General features: G+C 38.7%; 1 protein-coding gene across 1 annotated transcript in view; it reads left to right on the top strand.

The window, feature by feature from the left end:
• The window catches only part of LOC124711168 (cap-specific mRNA (nucleoside-2'-O-)-methyltransferase 1), a 284,326-nt gene that overhangs the window by 59,180 nt on the left and 204,449 nt on the right, over positions 1-20,697 (top strand). The window contains exon 8 of the mRNA XM_047241092.1: positions 16,396-16,514. Within this exon, the coding sequence (XP_047097048.1) occupies positions 16,396-16,514 (119 nt within the window). The remainder of the gene's footprint in view (positions 1-16,395; positions 16,515-20,697) is intronic.

Here is a 20,697-nt window from a genome sequence, read left to right as displayed (position 1 = left end):
AATACTGCAGATAAAGTGATCAGATTAATCCTTGCTAACTTGAGGATCAGCACTTCCTTCTGCCAGCCCCTTCATTTAGCAGGCATGAGAAAATTACAGGAATGCTCAATGGTCTACAGTGGCAGGTGGTACAAGAGACTTGCTGTACATCACAATGAGTTTTACTGCTGGAATCCTGAGAGCTTATGTTCCAAGAAAAGTCAGGCAACATTTTACTTCCTCCCACACGTCTCTCACAAAGTGACCACAATGAGCAAATCAGAGAAATTAGGGCTAACGCAGAAGCATAGCAAGTAAAAGAGAAAATGTGCTGACTCCTGGCACGTTAACATGGGTAGTATAGAACAGGTGGGTGCCCATGAACTGCGAGCAACACTGTTGCTTGAGACTGAAATTGATGTTTTTGTACCATATTGGAGGATGTTTGTTGGTAGCATCTGTGCTTATTTTGTGAGATTGTTTAAAGTGTTATAAGTGAATGTTGCAGAGGTGAAGGCTGCAGTGAGAAAGTGGTGTTAACAGTTGCTGTTACTTGTACAGGGTGACATAGGAAAACGGGAACATTTCCACAATCCAATAAAACTAGAAGTGATGAAGGAAAGAAATTGCATTCATAGTAATTGAAACCTTACAACTTTGTCATTTACAAAACATTAATGGCATTTATCATTTTAAAAAATTACATCCTTTAGATGGCGTCCTTCTGTACTATGAATACATTTATGAAATCTGCTGTTGAAATTACTCATTGACTGCTGCAACATCTTAGCTGGGATGCTGTGAATTGCATTCTGAATTCTCTGTTTCAACTCATCCAGGGTTCTTGGTCAAGTCATGTAGACTTAACTCTTGAGGTAGACCCGCAAGAAAAAATCACAAACGGATAAATCTGGCGTCGTAGGGGGGGTCAGGGAATGTTACCGAATTGTGATATCACATGGTTGCCAAACAATTCTTCCACATATGCCATTGATTGCCATGCATTGTGTGATGTCACTCCGTCCTGTTGAAACCAGGCTTCTTGAATGCTTGGAAAGTTGTTCAACATGGGTGTAATGAAAGTTCATAACATCTCCACGTAACGATCGGCATTGACAGTTATTGTGTTTCCCTGTTCATTTCCAAAAAAAATATGGTCTGATAATCCCATGTGATGAAACACCACACCATACTGTCACTTTACTCATGAAAGTCATTAGGATTTGTGTTTGCCCAGTAACGGTAGTTCTTTTTATTCACGTAACCTATGAGATGAAAATGTACCTCATCTGACATCCACAACTTGTTTAGAGATTCATCATCATCATTTTTTTATCATTTATTGACAGAACCCTAATCGTAACCGATAATCGTTTTCCTTCAATTGTTGCTCCATCTGTAGTTTGTACAGATGACATTTTAAATCAAGATGAAGAATTCTGCGAACACTCTCCTGGGACATTCCAACCACTGTTGCTTGCTTATGACTTGAATGCTATGGGCTCCGTAAGATAGACTCACGTACAACATCAATGTTCGCTGGAGAATGCACACTTCTTGGTCGTCCTGTTGGTTTCTTCTTGAGGGCTGTTCCAGTCTCTTCAGAGTTATTAATCCAATATTTTATTGCGTGTTTAGCAACCGTGTTTCGATGGAACAGCATCACGATGTCCTAAATTATAAAAACGTCGAAACTCACTGTGCGCTGCTACCAAACTATCATTGTTTTTATAAAACATTTTTATGGCTATTGCTCACTGTTGTCCATTCCACTGATCCATGATTACTGAAATGGCGGATTGTTTACTCGCTAACTGTCACGAATCCGCAGTGCTGCCACTTGCCCACTTGCCACTACTCATTTCAAACATTCCCATTGTTCTGTGTCACCCTGCATTTAAAGAAGGAGAAGAACAAAAGATGCCTATGTGTTTCATTCCAGCTTGCAGATCTGGCCATGGAGAAGGTAAGGGTAGTCCTCCAGAAAACAAAGTAGAGTTTTCTAAATGGGTGAGAACAGTGCTTTGGAAATCTAGAGATCTGACTGACAATTGTGCTGTGTGATTCACATTTTGGTGAGGAACTTAACACAAAAGCAGACTTGTTTGTCGTTGATGGTAAACAAGTTAAAATTCCAAGACAAAGGTGGTCTCTAAAACCAGGGACAGTTCCTCATTTATTTCCCAATTTACCAAAATATCTATCAAAAGTATCAACAACAGAAAACTGCTTGTAAAACACTTGCAAGAGAGAAGCTGTGACAAAGGAAATGTTGAATGAGAAGTTATGATGTTGCTCAGTGTTTCTTCTGTTAAGGAAAGTTTGTCGAATGAAATGGTATTGGACGCAGCAATAATTTTGTTAAAAATAACATTAAAGTGTAAGAAACTGGAAGCGATGCAATTACGTGATAAACTAAGGACATTGATAGCTGAAATAAAGCTTCTGTGAAAGCAGCTCTCAGATGAAAAGTGTGAGACAGTTCAGTCAAATCTTTTAGATCATTCTAAACTCAGTAAGAAACAGAAAAATATAGTAGACTCTATGATAAAGAAATGCATGTTGAAAAACAATAAGGGAATGTGGTATGATGATGAGTTTCTTCTGGACAGCGTGCTCTTAAATATTAAGTCACCCAAAGTACACAGACATTGCTTGAAGCACGGATTGTTGTCACTCCCTTTCAAAACACATCTACGAAATTTAGTAAAGGGTCTCAAACACTCATACGGAATCAATATGCACACTGTGGAAGCAGTTAAGAATTGTTTTCAGGAAGAACAGAAAGAAAACAAATGCTTAGGTGTGCTGATTTTTTATGAAGTTAAGCTTCCAGAACAACTGCATTTCAAGAACACTTCATTCAAAGTTGATGGTTTCGTCAATTGAGGGAAATATACTCCAGAAGACTAAGAACATACTTGCAAATCATGCTCTAATGTTTATGTTTGTTCCTCTACTGGATCCAAACTGTTGCTGTGTGTGCTAGTCACAATGAAACTCCTGGTGACATAATCTCACAGATTTTGATGATTCAAATAATTATGTAGCTAGAGCTAGCTGGAACAAGTATGATTGCATTCACTTCTCATGGCAGTCAACTGAATAAAAATAAATATATAAATTTAATACCAGTCCAAGCATGACGTGGTCTTTTCTAAAATGTGTATGACTGTGAATGCAAGTAATCGGATAATGTTTTGAGAGAGCTGATTGTATTGTAAAATTACTGCGAAGTAAATTTCTTTCATTTTACTATAGTTATCTACAAGGAACAACAAATATTATACAGTTAAAGATTGTAATATGTTACATTAAATATTCTGGGACATTAGAATGAATTGCATGTAATACTCAGTGCCAGGAGGTGAAACAGTAGGTTTTTTGAATGATTTCAGTTTGAAAAATGTTCTATGTAATTCAGTTTTTGGCATGATGTTATACAGCTTTGTATTGTGACCTTATAGCTTGTATTCGCCACTGTAAAAACTTTTATTTTCAGTTCCTGATCTATTTGCAGTTAGTGCATGTTAGCTAGATTAAATTTTGCATGTATCGGTAACATGCAATACATTGTGTGCAGTTGTCGAAAAATGATTAAAATTTTTGCCCACTGGAGGGGCTAAAGTGATTAAGGAATATGGAAAAGATTGATTAAAAGAAAATTCAAAAGAAAAATTGGCTAAATCGTGTGAATATGAAATGATTGTGAAAATGAAAAATGCAGTTTCCGGCATTTGTCTGAAAAAATAGTTGTGTTAATCAACATATAACCTCTAATGAGCACCGATTTTTTCTTGTAGAACTGTTTTTTGTATGAAAAATGCCCTGCTGAATACAAGTTTATATTGTTGTAATTTTGAAAACAAAACAAGAAATTTACTCATGTGGACATAATCAGGTTATAAGGAGTGATGTATCTACTGATGGGGAATAAAACTTTGAAATGTCTCTCACAGAAAATATAAAATAGATTTGGTTGATTATTATAATTCATATTTCATACTCCAAAACCTGTAACCTACTTTTTCTTACATTATTTTTAATAGCAAGTTTTGTGATACTGTTAACATATATTTTGTTTCACTTTAAATTTTATCTTTATTACTTTTAGACTTAAGGCTACTCATGTTTGTTGACACAGAAGGCATATCATCATTGTAGTAGGGGAGACTGTAGTTATACTCCATCTAAAACTTTGGTGACATCTACATCTACATCTACATTGATACTCCGCAAGCCACCCAACGGGAAATATGAGTGTGCATATTGCATGTTTGTAGTAATCAGAACAAATCTTTATCTTATTAACAATGTTTCTTCTTCATAAATCCTGTAGTAAACATTAAGTCATTCAGCTATGCTTAAATCTGTTTTTTCAATAGACTTTGTTGTCATGTCAGTAAAACTTTCTTATGGTTAGTTACATGTTGCTACGTCAGTGTCTTCACCATTTTCTTTATCTCTACTTTTCAGTGTTCTCCTCCTCCTCCTCCTCCTCCTCCTCCTCCTCGGCTTCAAAGGAACTCAATGCTCCTGTGCCAGTCTCATATGTTGCCCCAAATGCTTCTATCTTGTGCTGCTTCCTGCCAGTTATTTACACCCATCCCATTGCATATTGTTTTAATGTGATTTACCCTTGTACTCCTGTATCTCCTCCTTGATCTCTTATCATATGACTGCTCCACCAATGGTCTTGAAACCACTGGATCCTCTTTCATTTTCATCGCATGGCTTCCCCGTTAAAATCTTCAGGAGTATATTATGTTGATTATTGTTGCTTGTTGTAATAGCATGTGGATTTCTGTATTGTGTCTTCTCTTCCAGCTGTGCAATTCGTTATCATAGTATGGACCAAAGATGATGCTATACACTTTGTTTTCCAATACTTGTAACTGGAGTTCTTCCATTTTAGTTGAAATCCATGTATCTGCTCCATAGGTTAGGGTGGGTCTGATGATTATGTTACATAACTTCATTTTGTTCTCCTTGTGAGTAGTTTAGACCCTAGAAAGTTTTGTATGTAGCAGTAGGCTCTGTTGTCATTTTGCAGTTTCATTTTTACTTCTACTTGTCTCTACTTTTGTGTTGCTGTCATTGCACACACAAATTTGAACTGTTCAATGTGTTTGAAATCATGCTTGATGGTGATTGGTTGTCTTGATCATCTCTACATCTTTGAACCATCATGTGTCTTGTTTTCTGATCGATCACTTTTTCATGTTGCCTTTTTATGATCTTTAAAGTTCATCGTCACTAAAGCAACATGACAGTTTTATCACTTTTCAGTATTATTTTAAGATGTACAGTTTATTTCGTCCAGTCTCCTAGAGTTACTGAATGATCATTGATATTTATTTGTGATTTTTTTTTATTGTGTATGTTCCAAATTAGTTCAATTGGATATAGATCACAATGACAGAGAGGTAACTGTAGAATCAGAAAAGTCTTTTCTTTTAATACCCTGTTCACTGCTTGTGTAGGCCTAATTTTATTTGCCCCAGTAGTATCTAGTAGTTCGTAGTCTTGGTCGTATCTTTTGTCACTATGATACTGTTTCCTCTAAGCCAGGAATTGAGTTTGCCTTGTGGGAAACAAAAGTCGAAACTTTATTTTCATGAAAAGCGCAACACAGAGCACTTTGAAGTACAACATTTTGGGAGATTTGGAATGGGTTGTTCCTGCAACCACTTAATGTAATTTATACCTTTTCTTTTTTTTTCATCAGCTTTCAGTAACTGTAAAGTTAACATGATTTTGTTTCTCTTCTTTACAGAGCTTAAGAACAATATGTATGATATTTCTAATCTGAGGTGGTATCATTTTTATCAAAATGAAAATTCACTCTAGAAAACTAAAATATGTATGAGACAGATTTGCTGCTCAGTACTTACCTTCAAGATGAAATATTTGGTACTGCTGATAGACATATACAAAAGTGAAGACTGGAACTATTAGTTTCTTCTTTAGGCAGGAGAGATAGATAGATTGTGGAAGGTTAAAATAATTGTCATACCCCAGAATGCTAGAGAGCTCACCTGTTGAGATGACAAGGTGGGTCTGTCTCAGGCTGGGGGTCTGGTGATCTGCCCTTCCTTTTAACGTCTGCCTGTCTCTCCTCCCTGAAGAAGGAAGTAATAATTCGAAAAGTTAGGATTGTGTGTGTACTTTTATCTGTGTCTGTCAGCAATACTAAATATTTTGCCTTGAAGATAAAGTACTAGCCAGCAATTCTGTCTCTCAAATATTTTGATCTTATCAGTTGTGTTACATTCCTTGGAGGTATTTTCATTCCACTGTTTTAACAAAATCCCATCGTTGACATTTTGCAGTGCACTTGATCACCATTTAAGCTGTTAAACTACATTCTTTACCTACTGGTCACAGGAAGCCACATGGCTCTCCAGTAACTGTAGATGGCTCATATGTTTAATTCCACTATTTGTTATCAGTAAAGATACTGCAGCCAGGCAATAATTTTTGGGGAGTCCTATTGTCTTCAGTTATTGTTGATCTGTTTAAGAAAGTTTGAAATGGGCAGTAGACATAATTTTACTGGGCAGTTATGGCTCTGATTGGTTTACATAGAGGGAATACCCTAGAAAGTAATGTGTGTGAACAAAAAATCAGAATTCTAAGTTTTCATTGGATGTTTTCACTTGATGTCAACAAACATACTTACTGTGCTCAGTTTTCGATGACGATTCCTGCCATATCTCCATTAAGTGATGTTTATATCTAACCTTCAAATAAGCTATTTCTTCCATTCTTTTTCTCTGTTTTCTTAGACAAAACCTTAACTGTTTCTGATCATCAGTCTTTCCATTAGTTCTGATTTGCATGTGCTATTCTGCAGTAGTTGCATGGTAGGTGCCATGGAAAAATCTTGAGGGCATTGGAAAGAGAAGAGGAAAGAGGCGAAGATGAGTTGGGAGGTATACTGCGAGAAGAATTTGACGTAGAGTTGAAAGATGCAGATGCTGACAGTTGTGGATACTGCCAAACCATCAGTTTAATAATTCATGGTTGCAAAATATTGAGACAAATTACTTTCAGAAGAATGGATAAACTGATAAGAGGCAATGCTCAGGGAGACTCTGTTTGGTTTCTAGAGAAATGTAGGAACATGCAAGGCAATACTGATCCTATGACTTATCCTCTATTGGTGTGCACATATGAAGGTGAGTGGTGGAATGATACACAGTGGCAACAAGCAGTGTACCCCATGATGCTCCAGCCACCAGCATTACTCTGCTGCATCAGCCTTTAGCAAGCACTTCGGGGTGCGGGTATGAGATTTAGCATTTATTTTCATGTTAGGTTAGATATGAGAGGTTATGTAGCCACTATCGTGTTCATTTTGGGTGGCATAAAGCAAATATGACAAGTATTACATTAAGAAGTGACAGAGTTTTCAGAGCATATAAATTCTACATAGAAGTGTCAGAAGCAGCAACAATGGTGCAGTGTAGCTCTCACCCTAGTAGTGCCAATTATCAGGATAGGCAACAGCTGTAGCCTGAGGTGTGGGACCGAGACAGAGAGCATACAGGCGAAACCACAAAGTATTCTCCTTCTCTCTCTGTGCAGAATGCTTTATGTTGCTGCCTTTTCAAGTGCACACCATTAAATAAAATAGGCTGAAGGAAGGAAAACCAATGTTTATAGCATTTGTAGACTTAGAATAAAATCTTCTTGGTTTTCAAGCTGTGTTAGTTCCAATAAAATTCTCGAGCTTTCGATGGCCAGCTCCGCCGTCGTCATCAGGAGTAAAGCCACTGACTGCTGGGACTGGAACTATTTCCACCTTATATACCTACGATTATGGCTGCTGGCACCAATCAGAGAGGGCCAAAACGATGCATGTGCGGAAGGTGAGTTGGGCAGATCATAGCAGCTCCGGCCCGCCGTGGGACTGAGTTATTTCAAGTGGCACGAGGGGCCAGTGCCACATTTGAAACTGCTGCCCTCGCCTCCCTACAAGTGTTAAGCACCAGCTGTTGCTTTCTTTCGACATCAAAAGCCCACTCCCATGCCCTAATTATTGTGTAGCACTGGTCCGTGTTGAAATTGTTGCAGTTCATTCTAATCTCGTCTGTCTCCTTTATAACCGAGTCCCGGTATGTTGATGCATGAACCAAGACTCTTCTGTTCTCAAACTTTTTTCTGTGTCCATTTTCAAGGCCATTCTCAGCTATGGCTGACTTGTTGAGCTCCTTTTGCTTAATATGTCTCTTGTGTTCAGTACAATGCTCTGCAACAGTGCAAATTGTCTGGCCTATATAGATGCTGTCACACATCAGGTAAATGAAGAGCTATGTTGTCTTTAACAGGGTGCAACATATCTCTTATCTTGGGGGCAGGCCAGAACTCTGGTCTGAATGCATGTCTCTGCAGTGGATGTCCTAACTTGCTACTTGTTGCCCCACAGTGTGGCAGGAAAGCCGGCAATTCAGACTTTAGGTGGTCGTCATCAGAAATAACTTTGGCTCTGTGTATTAAAGTGTTCAGGACTGGCGAAAACAACTGGCATTCAAATATTGATCAGTGTGTGTCGGTTTCCCGTACACTGAATGATCAAGCCACACAACTGAAACATTTGAGAACGGTAGATCACCATCCTTCTCCAACTTGATTGTAAATTTGATGTTGGCATGGACACATTCATGTGGTCCATGAACTGCTGCAGTGTATTTTCAACGTGAAGCCATATCAGGAAGGTGTCATCGACGTACCTGAGGAAGTAAGATGAATGCAACAATGCAGAGTTCAGAGCCTGCTCCTCAAAGTGCTCCATGAAGAAATTCGTGACTGCAGGAGAAAGTGGCTCGCCTATTGCTGTGCCACCCATCATTTCATAATATTTATCGCAGTGTAAGAAGTACATTGTCATTATAACATGACGGAACAACTTGACAATTCCAGGTGGAAACTGTTGGGCCAAAAGATCCAGTGCATATTGTACTGGCACCCTCATAAAAAGTGACTCCACATCCAGACCAACCATTACAGTGTGTGTTTCAACCTATTTTCATTTTCTTAGATGTTTCAACAAATGTTTGCGACTTTACAACATGATGTTCACAATGATCTAATTCTGGCGCTAATAATCTTGCAAGATGTTTTGCCAGTCTGTAGGTGGTGCACTAACAATGGGCCTAAGAACAACATGTTCCTTATGTGTCTTCGGCCGTCCATAAGGCCTGGGAGCCCTGGTGGCACGAGGCATTAATTTCTTCGCCACTTCTTCCGCAGTGGCGGATAGTTAGTGCTTGTAGGGAGGTGGGAGCAGTAGTTTTAAATGTGGCACTGGTCCCTCATGCCACCTGATGTCACTCGGTCCCACGGCAGCCTGGAACTGCTATGAATAGCCAAACTCACCTTCCACGCACATATCATTTCAACCCTCTCTAATTGCTGCCAGCGGCTGTAATCTTAGATAAATAAGCGGGAAGTAGTGCCAGTCCCAGCAGTCTGTAGTTTTACTCCTGATGACAATGCTGGAGCTAGCCATTGAAAGTTCGGGAATTTTATTGGAATTGACATGGCTTGAAAACTGAGCAGATTTTATGCAGCCTTGCCACCACGAAAGGCTCCGAGGATATTTGTAGATTTAGAGAAAGCTGTTGACAATGTTGACTGCATTACACTCACTGAAATTTGAAAGGCAGTAGGGTTGAAGTACATGGAGTGAAAGGCCGTTTATGGTTTATACAGAAACCAGACTGCAATTATACGATTTGAAGTACATAAAAGGGAATCAGTAGTAAAGAAAGGAGTAAGATGGGGTTGTAGCGTTTTTTCTATATTATTCAGTTTGTATGTTAAGCAACTAGTAAAGGAAACCAAGGAGAATTTGAAAGGTGAGTTAGGCTCAAGGAAAAAAAATAAAAAATTTTAAGTTTGCCGAGGACATTGTAGTTTTGTCAGAGACAGCAGAGAACGTGGAAGAGCAGTTGAATGGGATGGATAGTGTCTTGAAAAGAGATTGCTATATGAAAATAATAAAAGTAAAAGAAGAATAATCGATTGTAGTTGAATTAAATCAAGCAGTGGTGAGGAAATTAGATTAGGAGATGAGATACTAAAAGGTGTAAATGAGTTTTGTTATTTAGACAGCATAATAACTGATGATGGCACAAGTACAGAAGACAGCTATAGCAAAAAAGCAAAAAAGCAGGTAGCTTCAAATGGAAGTAGATTGCTGTAGTTATGCAGAAATGAAGAAGCTTGCACAGGATAGATTAACATGGAGAGCCACATGAAACCACTCTTCAGACTGAAGACAACAACATCTGATTATAAGTTTCAAAATCACTTAAAATGGGTGAAACAGTCGGCTTAATTTAATCATAGGTAAAAAAGGAAACTGACAGTGTGATAGCCTTGATCACCTTAATGTGTGAAGATGAATAATAGTTTATGAGCATGGAAACTAAAGATTTCAGCCAATAGTATCTCAGTGGTACTTCAGTTTCAGCTGGTTTTCTTCGGGTTGCAAGGATGTCGTCCCTACTTCCACAGTGGCATCAAGAAATTTGTTGTGTACATTACAGCATCTACGTGTTCAACATGATTTTGGCACAAAATAAAAACACCAGGGTGTAGCTTTTCATGGAAAACAGAGTGCACAGGAACAAAAACTAGAGACTTATTAACAGAAAAAGTCATACAAGGGGATAAAGCTATGGGGATGAAAAACACATTTTTGTGCGCTATGTTATGGAATATAAATGACATAAGTCTTGTGAAAAGAAGGAGAAGAAGATGAAAATGAAGACTGGCTCATTAAGTGATGCAAACAATGTTGGCTCATACATCTCTCTCTCTCAACAATGGAGTTCACATGAAAGTAAATACACACAAAAACTGACACAAACAACACACTGACAGGCAAAGGTAGCAAAAGAGCTGACTGAAGGAGAAATTAATCAAGTAATAATAACAATAAAAAGATATTAAAAAGTGGATACTACATAACATCAGTGTAGTCAAAATCTTATCTGAAAAACTGAAATTCTCAATGATTGTAATCTCAGAAACTGTTGGGAATAATGTAGCTATCATTCATGACAGAGATTGCCTAAAAAACAGTTTGTTGATGTCACTAACGGAATAACAAGCTACCCATGTTCCAAAGTAATACATAAAAACATCCCACAATCACATTTGATTGGAAGCAGTTGAAACTGTATTTGACATGGAAACAAGTGAGTCCACTCTAAAACAAATCCAAAAAAATTATGAACTCTTGTTGGTAATTAGAATAGTGATAGAGTTACACTATTACACCACTTAGAAGAATCTCATTTACATACGTACCCTTCAAGTCACTGTATAGTGCATGGTGGAGGATCATTTCCTTTCCTATTCCACTCACAAATAGAATGAGGGAGAAATAACTGGCTAAATGCCTCGACATGAGCCCAAGTTTCTCTTAAAGTATCGTCATAGTCCTTACTTGAAACATATGTTGGCGGTGGTAGAATAATTCTGCAGTCAGCTTTAAATTTTTGGAATAATGCTTTGTGAAAAGTGTTAAGCTAATTGACTTTTATTCAGGAAGAGCCATTTTCAAATCTGAGTCTGGCTATCTTAGAGTTAAGTGTTTTTTTTCCGAAATTTATTATGCAAAATGTTGGGGCAGATGATTTGAACTGTTGACTTCCCTGTCATCCTTTTCCTAGCTGAACTTAGGCTACATCTCTAGTCATCTCACTGTTACTGGGAAGTTGTGCCGTAGTCTGCTTTCCTTCATTCAGGAAAATGTGCGTACACTGTAGGAGAAACACTACATACAAATAAACAGAAGAAACAATGAAAATGCTAACATTGTGACAGTAGCTGGATGATGTAAGCATACTGGAGATACAAAAACTTACGTAACTTGATGTTACATTCGTACACCCTCAAGATGCAATAAAAAATTAATCAATGGAAAAGTATACAATTTACATTAATATAATAATGTTCACCTATTCTAAGATTGGTACTTGAATGAGGCATGATAGCTTTGTTACATACTTCCTTTATGTGTCAGATCACCAATATGATCATGGCAATCTAATGATGTGTTCCACCCAAAATGTCTCAAGTGAAGTCGTGTTTATCAGCTGATGGCATCTTATTTGGTGACAAAACAACAATTGTGCAGTACTCCTATTGATTGTCATTAGGTTTGTTGACGTTTTCTGTATTATTTAGACTCCTATCACATTGTTTTAGTTAATGAATTTACATCCCTTGGCCCAAAGTAGTTGCATCATTTTTAGATCACCACGATATGTACAGTATAGAAACCAATATATAATAAAAAAAAATTTGGCAACATGTTGGCACTTCACTGATTTTGTACCTTATATGAGAATAAAAAGTTACAGTCTACATTGCAGTTTCTGTTCTTTCTATCGGTGCTGACTGTTTTTGGTAATAAAACCATCATCTGAAGAAAATTAATTTACCCCGAGGATCTAGTCCTCAGAGTTGCTGTGTACTGTTAAAAGATAGCCATCACAACTTGCTGACTGTCTGGTGACTGTCAAACTGCAGCATTGTTTATTCTTGTATATTGAAACGACTTGGTTAGAATTAGTTGGCAATGCTGTCATACTTTTTAATGAAATAGTTACAACATTTCTGTATTGTACTGGATGGTACATGCAATCAAAAGTCATTGCAAAATGTCAGAATTACTCTCTCTGGTCAGACCAGTTATATGTGTTTCTGTTGGTAAAAATATACCATTATAGACTCACTCAATAATTTATATTCACCCAGTTCACCTAGTTCTGCTGACACATTTTTTTAATAATATTTCTGAGCAAGCTTTGTTGCTCTAGTGCATTTAGAAGGCATTGATAGGTGAATAATTACAAGTTGAAAATAAGAACAAAAGACAGAAATAAATGCTAATAAATACTTTCTCAAAACACTGCATACATTTCTCACATGGAGACATAGTTTCCACTGTACTCATTGCATATTTCTTCCCCTCTAAGTCACTAGTAAAAGCACTTTTTCCAAATATCTTTTGACTGTTGGCCATATTTAGAATCTCACATCTACAAGAGGTTTTTCGTCCACAGAAAACTACCATTCTTCCAGTTGAACTTTCACTTGCGAAAACGTGGTAATATATTTTTGATCAAGGTGAGATCAGTATGTTGCTTGATAAAGAACTCTGAAATTGTAACTATTAAATATGTATCACAGTTTTTTAACCCATGTGCTGGAACATTTGGCACAAAAATCCGTCTTGGCTGCACACTGCTGAAGAGGTGAGAGGAGGAGGAGGAGAATTGATTGTTGAACAAGAAACTGACTTCTTTTGTTTTTATTACACTTTCATTTTTTGCCAGCAAGTATGAATGTTTTGCCTCACCTCACTGATTGCATTAGTTATTCAAATAATGGTATAAGATTTTACAGGTGGTGGTGGTGGTGGTGGTGGTAGTGGTGGTAGTAGTAGTAGTAGTAGTAGTAGTAGTAGTAGTATTTTCTATTTTATTACACATTTTACCCGTGAAAATAATTGCTGGTGTGATGTAATTTTTTAGAAATCAGTGTTTAGTTGCTTGCTCATGTGACTGTGTTAACATCAAAGATTTTCATAAAAATTAAATAAAACTTGTTGGAAAGCACTTTGTTTCACATAATGTAATCCCTATCAACATAAAATATTCCCTTATTTTTACATTTCGGTGTGTTACAAATCGAAATGTATTATGCGTACATTGAAGATGACGAACCATCAGAGTGCCCAAAATCCACTATGACCAATGAAACTGTGAAGAAAATATCATCAGTTACTGGTCGTTGGAAGTATTTTAGCTCACTGACATTTCAAAGATCTCATCAGCCTGGGTCCTTCAAATTTTGCACGAAGAACAATGCTTTCTTCTCAGTTGAATCATAGGTGTTAACTACTGAAAAAGATACACATGATTGAGCAGACTTGTTATAATTGCAACTCCTGTGAGTTTCTTCGATGTTTTATACAACTAGATTAGTTGAGTGTTCATTATTATCCATGAGAGATGAAGTAGCAGTTGGAACAGTTGGTTACAAAAAGTGAAAATTCAACAAAGAAAGTGAAAATTCTGTTTTCAGGAAATGTCATGACTACTGTTTTGTGACTTTCCTGTGGTTCGGTGTTTACAGACTTTTTCCATGAGGGCAAAATTATTCAAAGAATAATAAATTTCAGTACTAGACAAATTTAAGGCCATAATTCTGATTGAATGTTGTTCACATCTTCAAACGAAGGAACTTCTCTTCCCTCATGACAGTGCACCCTTGCACATATCTTGAATTGTTTCTGTATGACTTTTGAAGAAAAGTGCTTCTATAAATGCACTGTTTGATAATGGATTCCAGTTGGGAATAAAAGGGAGGGGCTTACCAGTTCTGGCATATGCCTTATGTCCAAGGAAAAACTCATAAGAAACTTGGTCAGAAGCGGGAGATTGGAACCGTTCTCATTTATCTCTGGGATGTCATACTTTGTTGAAGATTCGTTCCTGCTAACAAATGAGTGGATGGCTGAAGACTTATATCAGATGATGAAATTGAAAATGGGACAGGTATTTCTTTTGCATTCGCACTAATCGTACCTCACTGAGGGTATTAAAAAGACTAAATGTATCATTTTATATATTAATATTTAATATATGTGTGTGTGGGTTTTTTGTGATGTGTGTGTGTGGGAGGGGGGGGGGGGGGGAGGAATCTCTGAAGCATTTAGTTACTTTTTAGACTATGAAATTTTTGAATATATCTCATATGGTTTTCCATTAAAACAGATGGTTGCTTTTTGATTCTGTAGAAACTCTGAACAGAAAAATTGGCCTGTGTTTGTTAATACTTATTTATTTTATTTTGTGTATGGCAATACAGCGGCAGTATTTTATATAAGTACAACAATATTTAAACGAAATGTATAAAACAAAACAATGTGTAAATAGTACATGTGTAAAAAACAAGCAATAGCACAAAAGGATAAAGTACAAACACTCAAGACAAAATAACTACATGTTAAAAGCTTCGCAAGCCTGACTAGAAACTCATTCATATATTTAAAGCTCGATATCTAGATTGCACAGCCAATCCAAAGCAGAGGGCTTCACATATATAACCTCAGAGACAGGTCCAGCGTACCTTCTTAAGGGGCATTCCTCAATAATATGGCGGATGTTTTCTGGTGCTCCACAGTCACAGGCTGGTGAGCCGCATAGACCCCACTTGTACTTATATGCATTGCATCTTGCATGGCCCATTCTGATACGGTTTAATTTAGTCCAGGTACATCTCTTCAGGTCAAAGCCCGGTAATTCCAGAGTAAGATCTTGGATAGCTTGTTTATTAATTCCAGAATAATTCCAAAAGTGCCGCCATTGCTCCTTGATGTCAGGTTGATGTTCTTGTGTGTTAACCCATATAGGCTTCCGTGACTTCAAGCGGGTCGATGGTATTTCGTTTAAAACATCATGGATTGGTAGATTTTGTGGGTAATCTGAGTCATGAATTTTTGGCCACTCTCTTGCTGCTGCTTCTTGCCTTCTCAATTGTGGAGGTGGAATATTGCTAGGAGAATGCAGCCAAGGGACTGGGGTGGATTTAATAGTACCTGTTATTATCCTCATACACTCGTACAACTGGACGTCGATTTTCTTAGTATGAGTGCTCGAATGCCAGACAGCAGAGCAATATTCGGCAACAGGATATACCAGGGCTATTGCTGCAGTACGTAAGGTGGATGCTTGAGCTCCGCAAGTCAAGCCAGCCAATTTTGTCTGGATGTTGTTGTGACTCTTTAGCTTTTGGCTTATATTTTCTAGATGTTTTTTGTAAGTCAGGGAGCGGTCTAGTGTTATGCCAAGGTACTTGGGGTTGAAGTTGTGTTTGACTCTTTGTTCACAGAAGTTCACATTCAGTTCTTGTTGGGCCATTTTATTGTTGAAGTGGAAAACATACACCTCAGTCTTGGTTGGATTAGATCATAATCGCCATTTTTTATAGTAGGAATTCAAGGACTCCAGATCTTCTGTGAGTACGTTCGCTCCTTCCCCAAGTGTTTCAGTTTGTACAACTAAAACACTTGGGGAAGGAGCGAACGTACCCACAGAAGATCTGGAGTCCTTGAATTCCTATTATAAATATTGTTAATATTGTTAATACTATGCTTTTATCAGGAAACTTGAGATTCGCCATAATGATGACTGAACAGCTTCTCAATCTGATCTACTACAGTAATCAGTAGCATGGAAAATACTGTTGACCTTGTCATTAGTTGCTTAGCCAATATTTTGGAGTCTAGTTCAAGCAAAACTGTACTGCATTGTATTATTTTTTTTGTAAGTTTAAGACCTGAGGGGCAAATTCTGCTTATAAATTTAATATTTATTTTAAATTTTGAAGGAGTTGGTGGCACTGATGGAAATGGTGACGTTTTTGATCCAAATAATATAGAGGCATTCACTGAGTTTGTACATGCACAGACTTCTGATTTGGGAGTTCATTTCATGATGGCAGATGGGGTAAGTGTCATATCTCATTTATGAATAAGCATGGCTGCACACATTAGTTTTATTCACAGGTTTTATGTAACATTTTAATTTCGAAGGCAAAAGGAGATCCCTTTTATCAGTTATTAAAATTTTTGTATTCAGGGATTATGAATGACTGTTAATTCACAAATGGACAATTTAACAGTAAAATAAGCATTTAGGCATACAGTACATAGGTGACTGTTTTCGACTTAATGGGATCAATTCTCTTATGTGAATATGAAGTACATAGTGATGTATTGCAGCTGACTGTGTAACTGGAAAAAGATATTTGTTTGCAACCATATAAGCATTTGTATGACCCTGTGGGCAATGCTTTTATTAATAAAATAAGTAAACACAGTCACAGTTATCCAAATTATTTTCATTTATGGCACTTCTGTAAAGCATACAGCTTAGTGATCGATGTGGTCTGTATTATGTAACATTCTACAGAATTATGAAATAAGTGAAGGGTACAAGGGAAAAAGGATCAAAATCCACTTTTTAATATTGTGCTGTAATTTAATTTGGAGTTAAAAATGCAGCAGATTAAGCATGGTAGACATACAATGATTTTTTTAGAGGAATTCTCGAGGCTTTTTCCTAACAGACTCTTCATTTGAAGTGAGTGCCATGTCATAGTGTCCTGTTTATTAAAAATGAAAAGTCAAGTCCTACATGTCTACAAACAAAACAATCTAGTCCACTTAATAGAACGTATTACATATATATAAGTGTTTGCCTTAGAGGTAAACACCATTTGTGGGCTATTACATTAAAATGCCTATAAGAGACTGATGAAATTAATGTAATCTCTACACCAAATTACTCATTGTTGACTACATGTAATTTTGAAAAATAGACCTGTGCACTTTCAGAACAGAATTTCTTAAGGGATTGTAAAGTCGTCATATTTTGCCTCGGAGAGAGGAATTAAACTTGAAAATGATGTTTTTTTTTGTGCTTTCCAGTCTGCAAATGGCACCCCCCACCCCCAACACTAAATAGGACTCCCAAGAGCCGTTGCAAGTGGTGCAACAATTGATAGGTCTAGAAGAAGTTCTGTCAACTGCCATTTCTTCTATTTGTCTTACCTTCAATGGTTATTTCTTTCTGTATTCTTTACCGAGAAATGAAGGCTATGATTTGAACTTGTCTTGGGAATATTCGATGACACAGAAGGCACTAGGTTTTACGCAGCATCTTTTGATGTGTTCATTCCAATCACTGTTGTTTCAGTGTGGGCTTTTTGATTTATTAAGCTCACATCTTCACCCCATTCCATGTAACTGTGCACTCTAACAGGAAAAGATTACTTTTATTCAAATCTGTTATATTGATGAACCGTAGAGCGGATGAAGCAAATAAAGACAACTTTTATTCTGGCCGAGCAAGTATCACTAAAGATGTGGCAATGTTGAACTGAGAAAACAAGATGATAAAAGTGGAAGTCAAACAACAATGGGCAACTTCATCAGCTCCTGGAAGGAGAACATGCGCATTAAACATGTAAAAAGATATGTGTCACTTGTAGTGTACATCATTACCACTAATATTATGCACTGAAACATTTTCCATGAAATCTATACCTATTGCCAATGTTCATGTTTTTGCCTAGCTTTAATTTTAACTCCATGTTTTCATTGACAGGAGACTTCAGTCTTCTCCTTATGTAAGTTTCTAGCCACTTAATTTCTTTATCTACTTCTTCTGCACTCCTGTTATAATTAAGTTTTCTTGCAGGAAGGGATTTCTTTTTTGCTTTGAATTTTTCACATTCAGAGTAAGTATCTGACCTGGGATACAAAAAAAAAGGGGGGGGGGGGGGAGCTCTATGCCTCTATGTACATTTGATGCACTATTTTGATGTTTAATTCTCCCGGTAGATAAATTTTAGATGTATCTTATTGTGAAGAACAGCCTTGAAGGGAACTTATATGTTTCATAACATTTTCAACGGCATCAGCTGACTCTTTATGGTTCAAATAGAATGAGAACCTCACCAGTCAGTAGGAGCATGGCCAGTAGTAGAAAGAGATTTCTTGATTGCTAACATATTCTGGTTTGTTATACCAAGCACACTGAGAAACGTATTGTAACAACCTAGAATTTCAGTAACTTTTCTTTCCATCTGTAAATCCACTATGGGAACGGGATGCGTGTAGAGGTATACTGAACAAACTGTCCCACAAATATCTGCACATAAATATATATTTCCACAGTAGTTGTAAACGTGTACACAGCAAGAGACATAAATGCAGACTGTTAGAATAACATGGCAGTTCGAAAATGTCTGATCTCAATCAAAGATCATGTTGTTTAGGGTCGATTTGACCTATTGACACCACACAGCCCCCCCCCCCCCCCCCCCTTCCCCGCAGTACGGAGTACCACAGGTGAATCATCTTGGCTGGAGACAGTGTGGGCATTGACGCAGTTGGTGGTTGCACGAGATGGTAGATGCACAACCGGGACCTCCACCTCGACCGGGGCAGGGTGTGGAGGTGGAACGACGGGAGGCAGGTCCACCTCGAAGTCACTGAACCAGTGAGGGCGGACGATGCGGCGGCAGGCTCGTGAGCAGGCGGGCAGAATGGCGGGTGGCAGGATGTAGTTGTGGCAAGCCTGGATTCTAACCGAGCTGTCCGGCGAGATGAAGGCACGTATTGTCATCGGGTCGCACTCACAAGGGAGGGTGAGGCTCTGCGCAACACTGAAGTGTAGCTGGTCGTTGGGTGGTGAGGTCGCGGTGTCTGTGAGTAAAATGAGAACTCGGTCGTCAAGAGTTACGATTGAAATGTCGTCCACGTGGTGTGGGGGGTACGTTGCAGAGCAGGTTGACTATGGGAGAGGGTGTCTAAGTCGGTGAGGTAACTGCGAAACCCACACACCGGGTAGAGGTTGACGTATCCGAGAAACCCAAAAATGGCGTTGGATGAAAAAATCGGGATGTTGGCCCAAGGAGAAATGTTGTTGGACTCCATGGCGGGAGAGAGACTGGCAGGAGAGTCGTTTGATGAATCTGACTGAGCTAGCAGGGGGGCATCGGAGTCCACGAAAGCTGGTTTGAGTCGGTGTAACGAAACAGTTTGGGGAGAGTCTTTGACGATGATGTTGAAAGTTGTGTTGCTCCGCCGGAGGACTTTAAAGAGGCCGAGGTTAAGTGGTTGCAGAGGTTGTCGGATCGAGTTGTCTCTCAGCATCACATGGGAGCAAGTGTTGAGAGCGGTTGGCACGTAAGTGTCTGGCGGGGAGTGGCTGATAGGTGGGTGCAGGCTTGCATGTTTGAAGTTAGTGCGCATGTGACTTATGAAATCCAGGTAGGGGGGGAAATCTTCGGGTACCTGAGGTTGGATGAATTCCCCTGGTAGGACGGGGTTCTCCCCAAAAGCGAATTCTAAGATAGTTCCCCGTAAGTCGGGCTTGATAGTTGAGTGGAGGCTGAGGAGCAGTCATGGAAGGGCTTCGGACCAGAGGCAGTCGTTGCTTTGTGGGTGGTAAGTCGTGTTATGAATTTTATTTATGCCGCAGATTTTACATAAAATTGTGAACAGGGAAGACTCAAACTGCCGACCCTGCTCGGTGATGATGGTGGTCGGACAACCGAACCTAGCAATCCATGAGTAGATGAAACCCTTGACCACGCTCTCAGCCATGATGTTAGGTAAAGGAACTGCCTCTACCCAGTGGGACATGCGGTCGATTGTGGATAGAATGTATCTGTGGCCCTCCAACGGTATGTACATGGAGAAATCGTCCTGGGGGAATGTCGAGCCTGCCCAGTCGTGGGGAGGTGTGGGGGCTGATTTTGTTGCATTGACAGGGGACACAGCTGCGTGCCCAGGTCTGACAGTCCCGTTTTATATTTTTCCAAACGATACGCTCAGAGATGGGCCGTGTAGTTGCGCGGACACCAGGGTGAGCGATGTTATGCAGCGCATCGAAGGCATGGCGGTGCAGGGGGAGTGGGAGCAACAGGCGTAAGGTACTGGTAGAAGAGTCGCACCACATCTCACCCACAACGCCGGGGAATTTAGCTTTGGTAAACACAAGGGAAGTTTGAGGGTCCACGAGGAGAGCTTGAGATTCCTCGTCGGACACTTGTAGGGCAGCCAGGTTGGATAAGTCTATGATGCGCAAAGTAGTATTGATCCACGAGAAAAAATCTGTT

This window comes from Schistocerca piceifrons, chromosome 8 (assembly GCF_021461385.2).
Source record: "Schistocerca piceifrons isolate TAMUIC-IGC-003096 chromosome 8, iqSchPice1.1, whole genome shotgun sequence".
NCBI lineage: Eukaryota > Metazoa > Arthropoda > Insecta > Orthoptera > Acrididae > Schistocerca > Schistocerca piceifrons.
The sequence above is the reverse complement of the archived record's forward strand: the minus strand, read 5'-3'. Positions and strand labels throughout refer to the sequence as shown.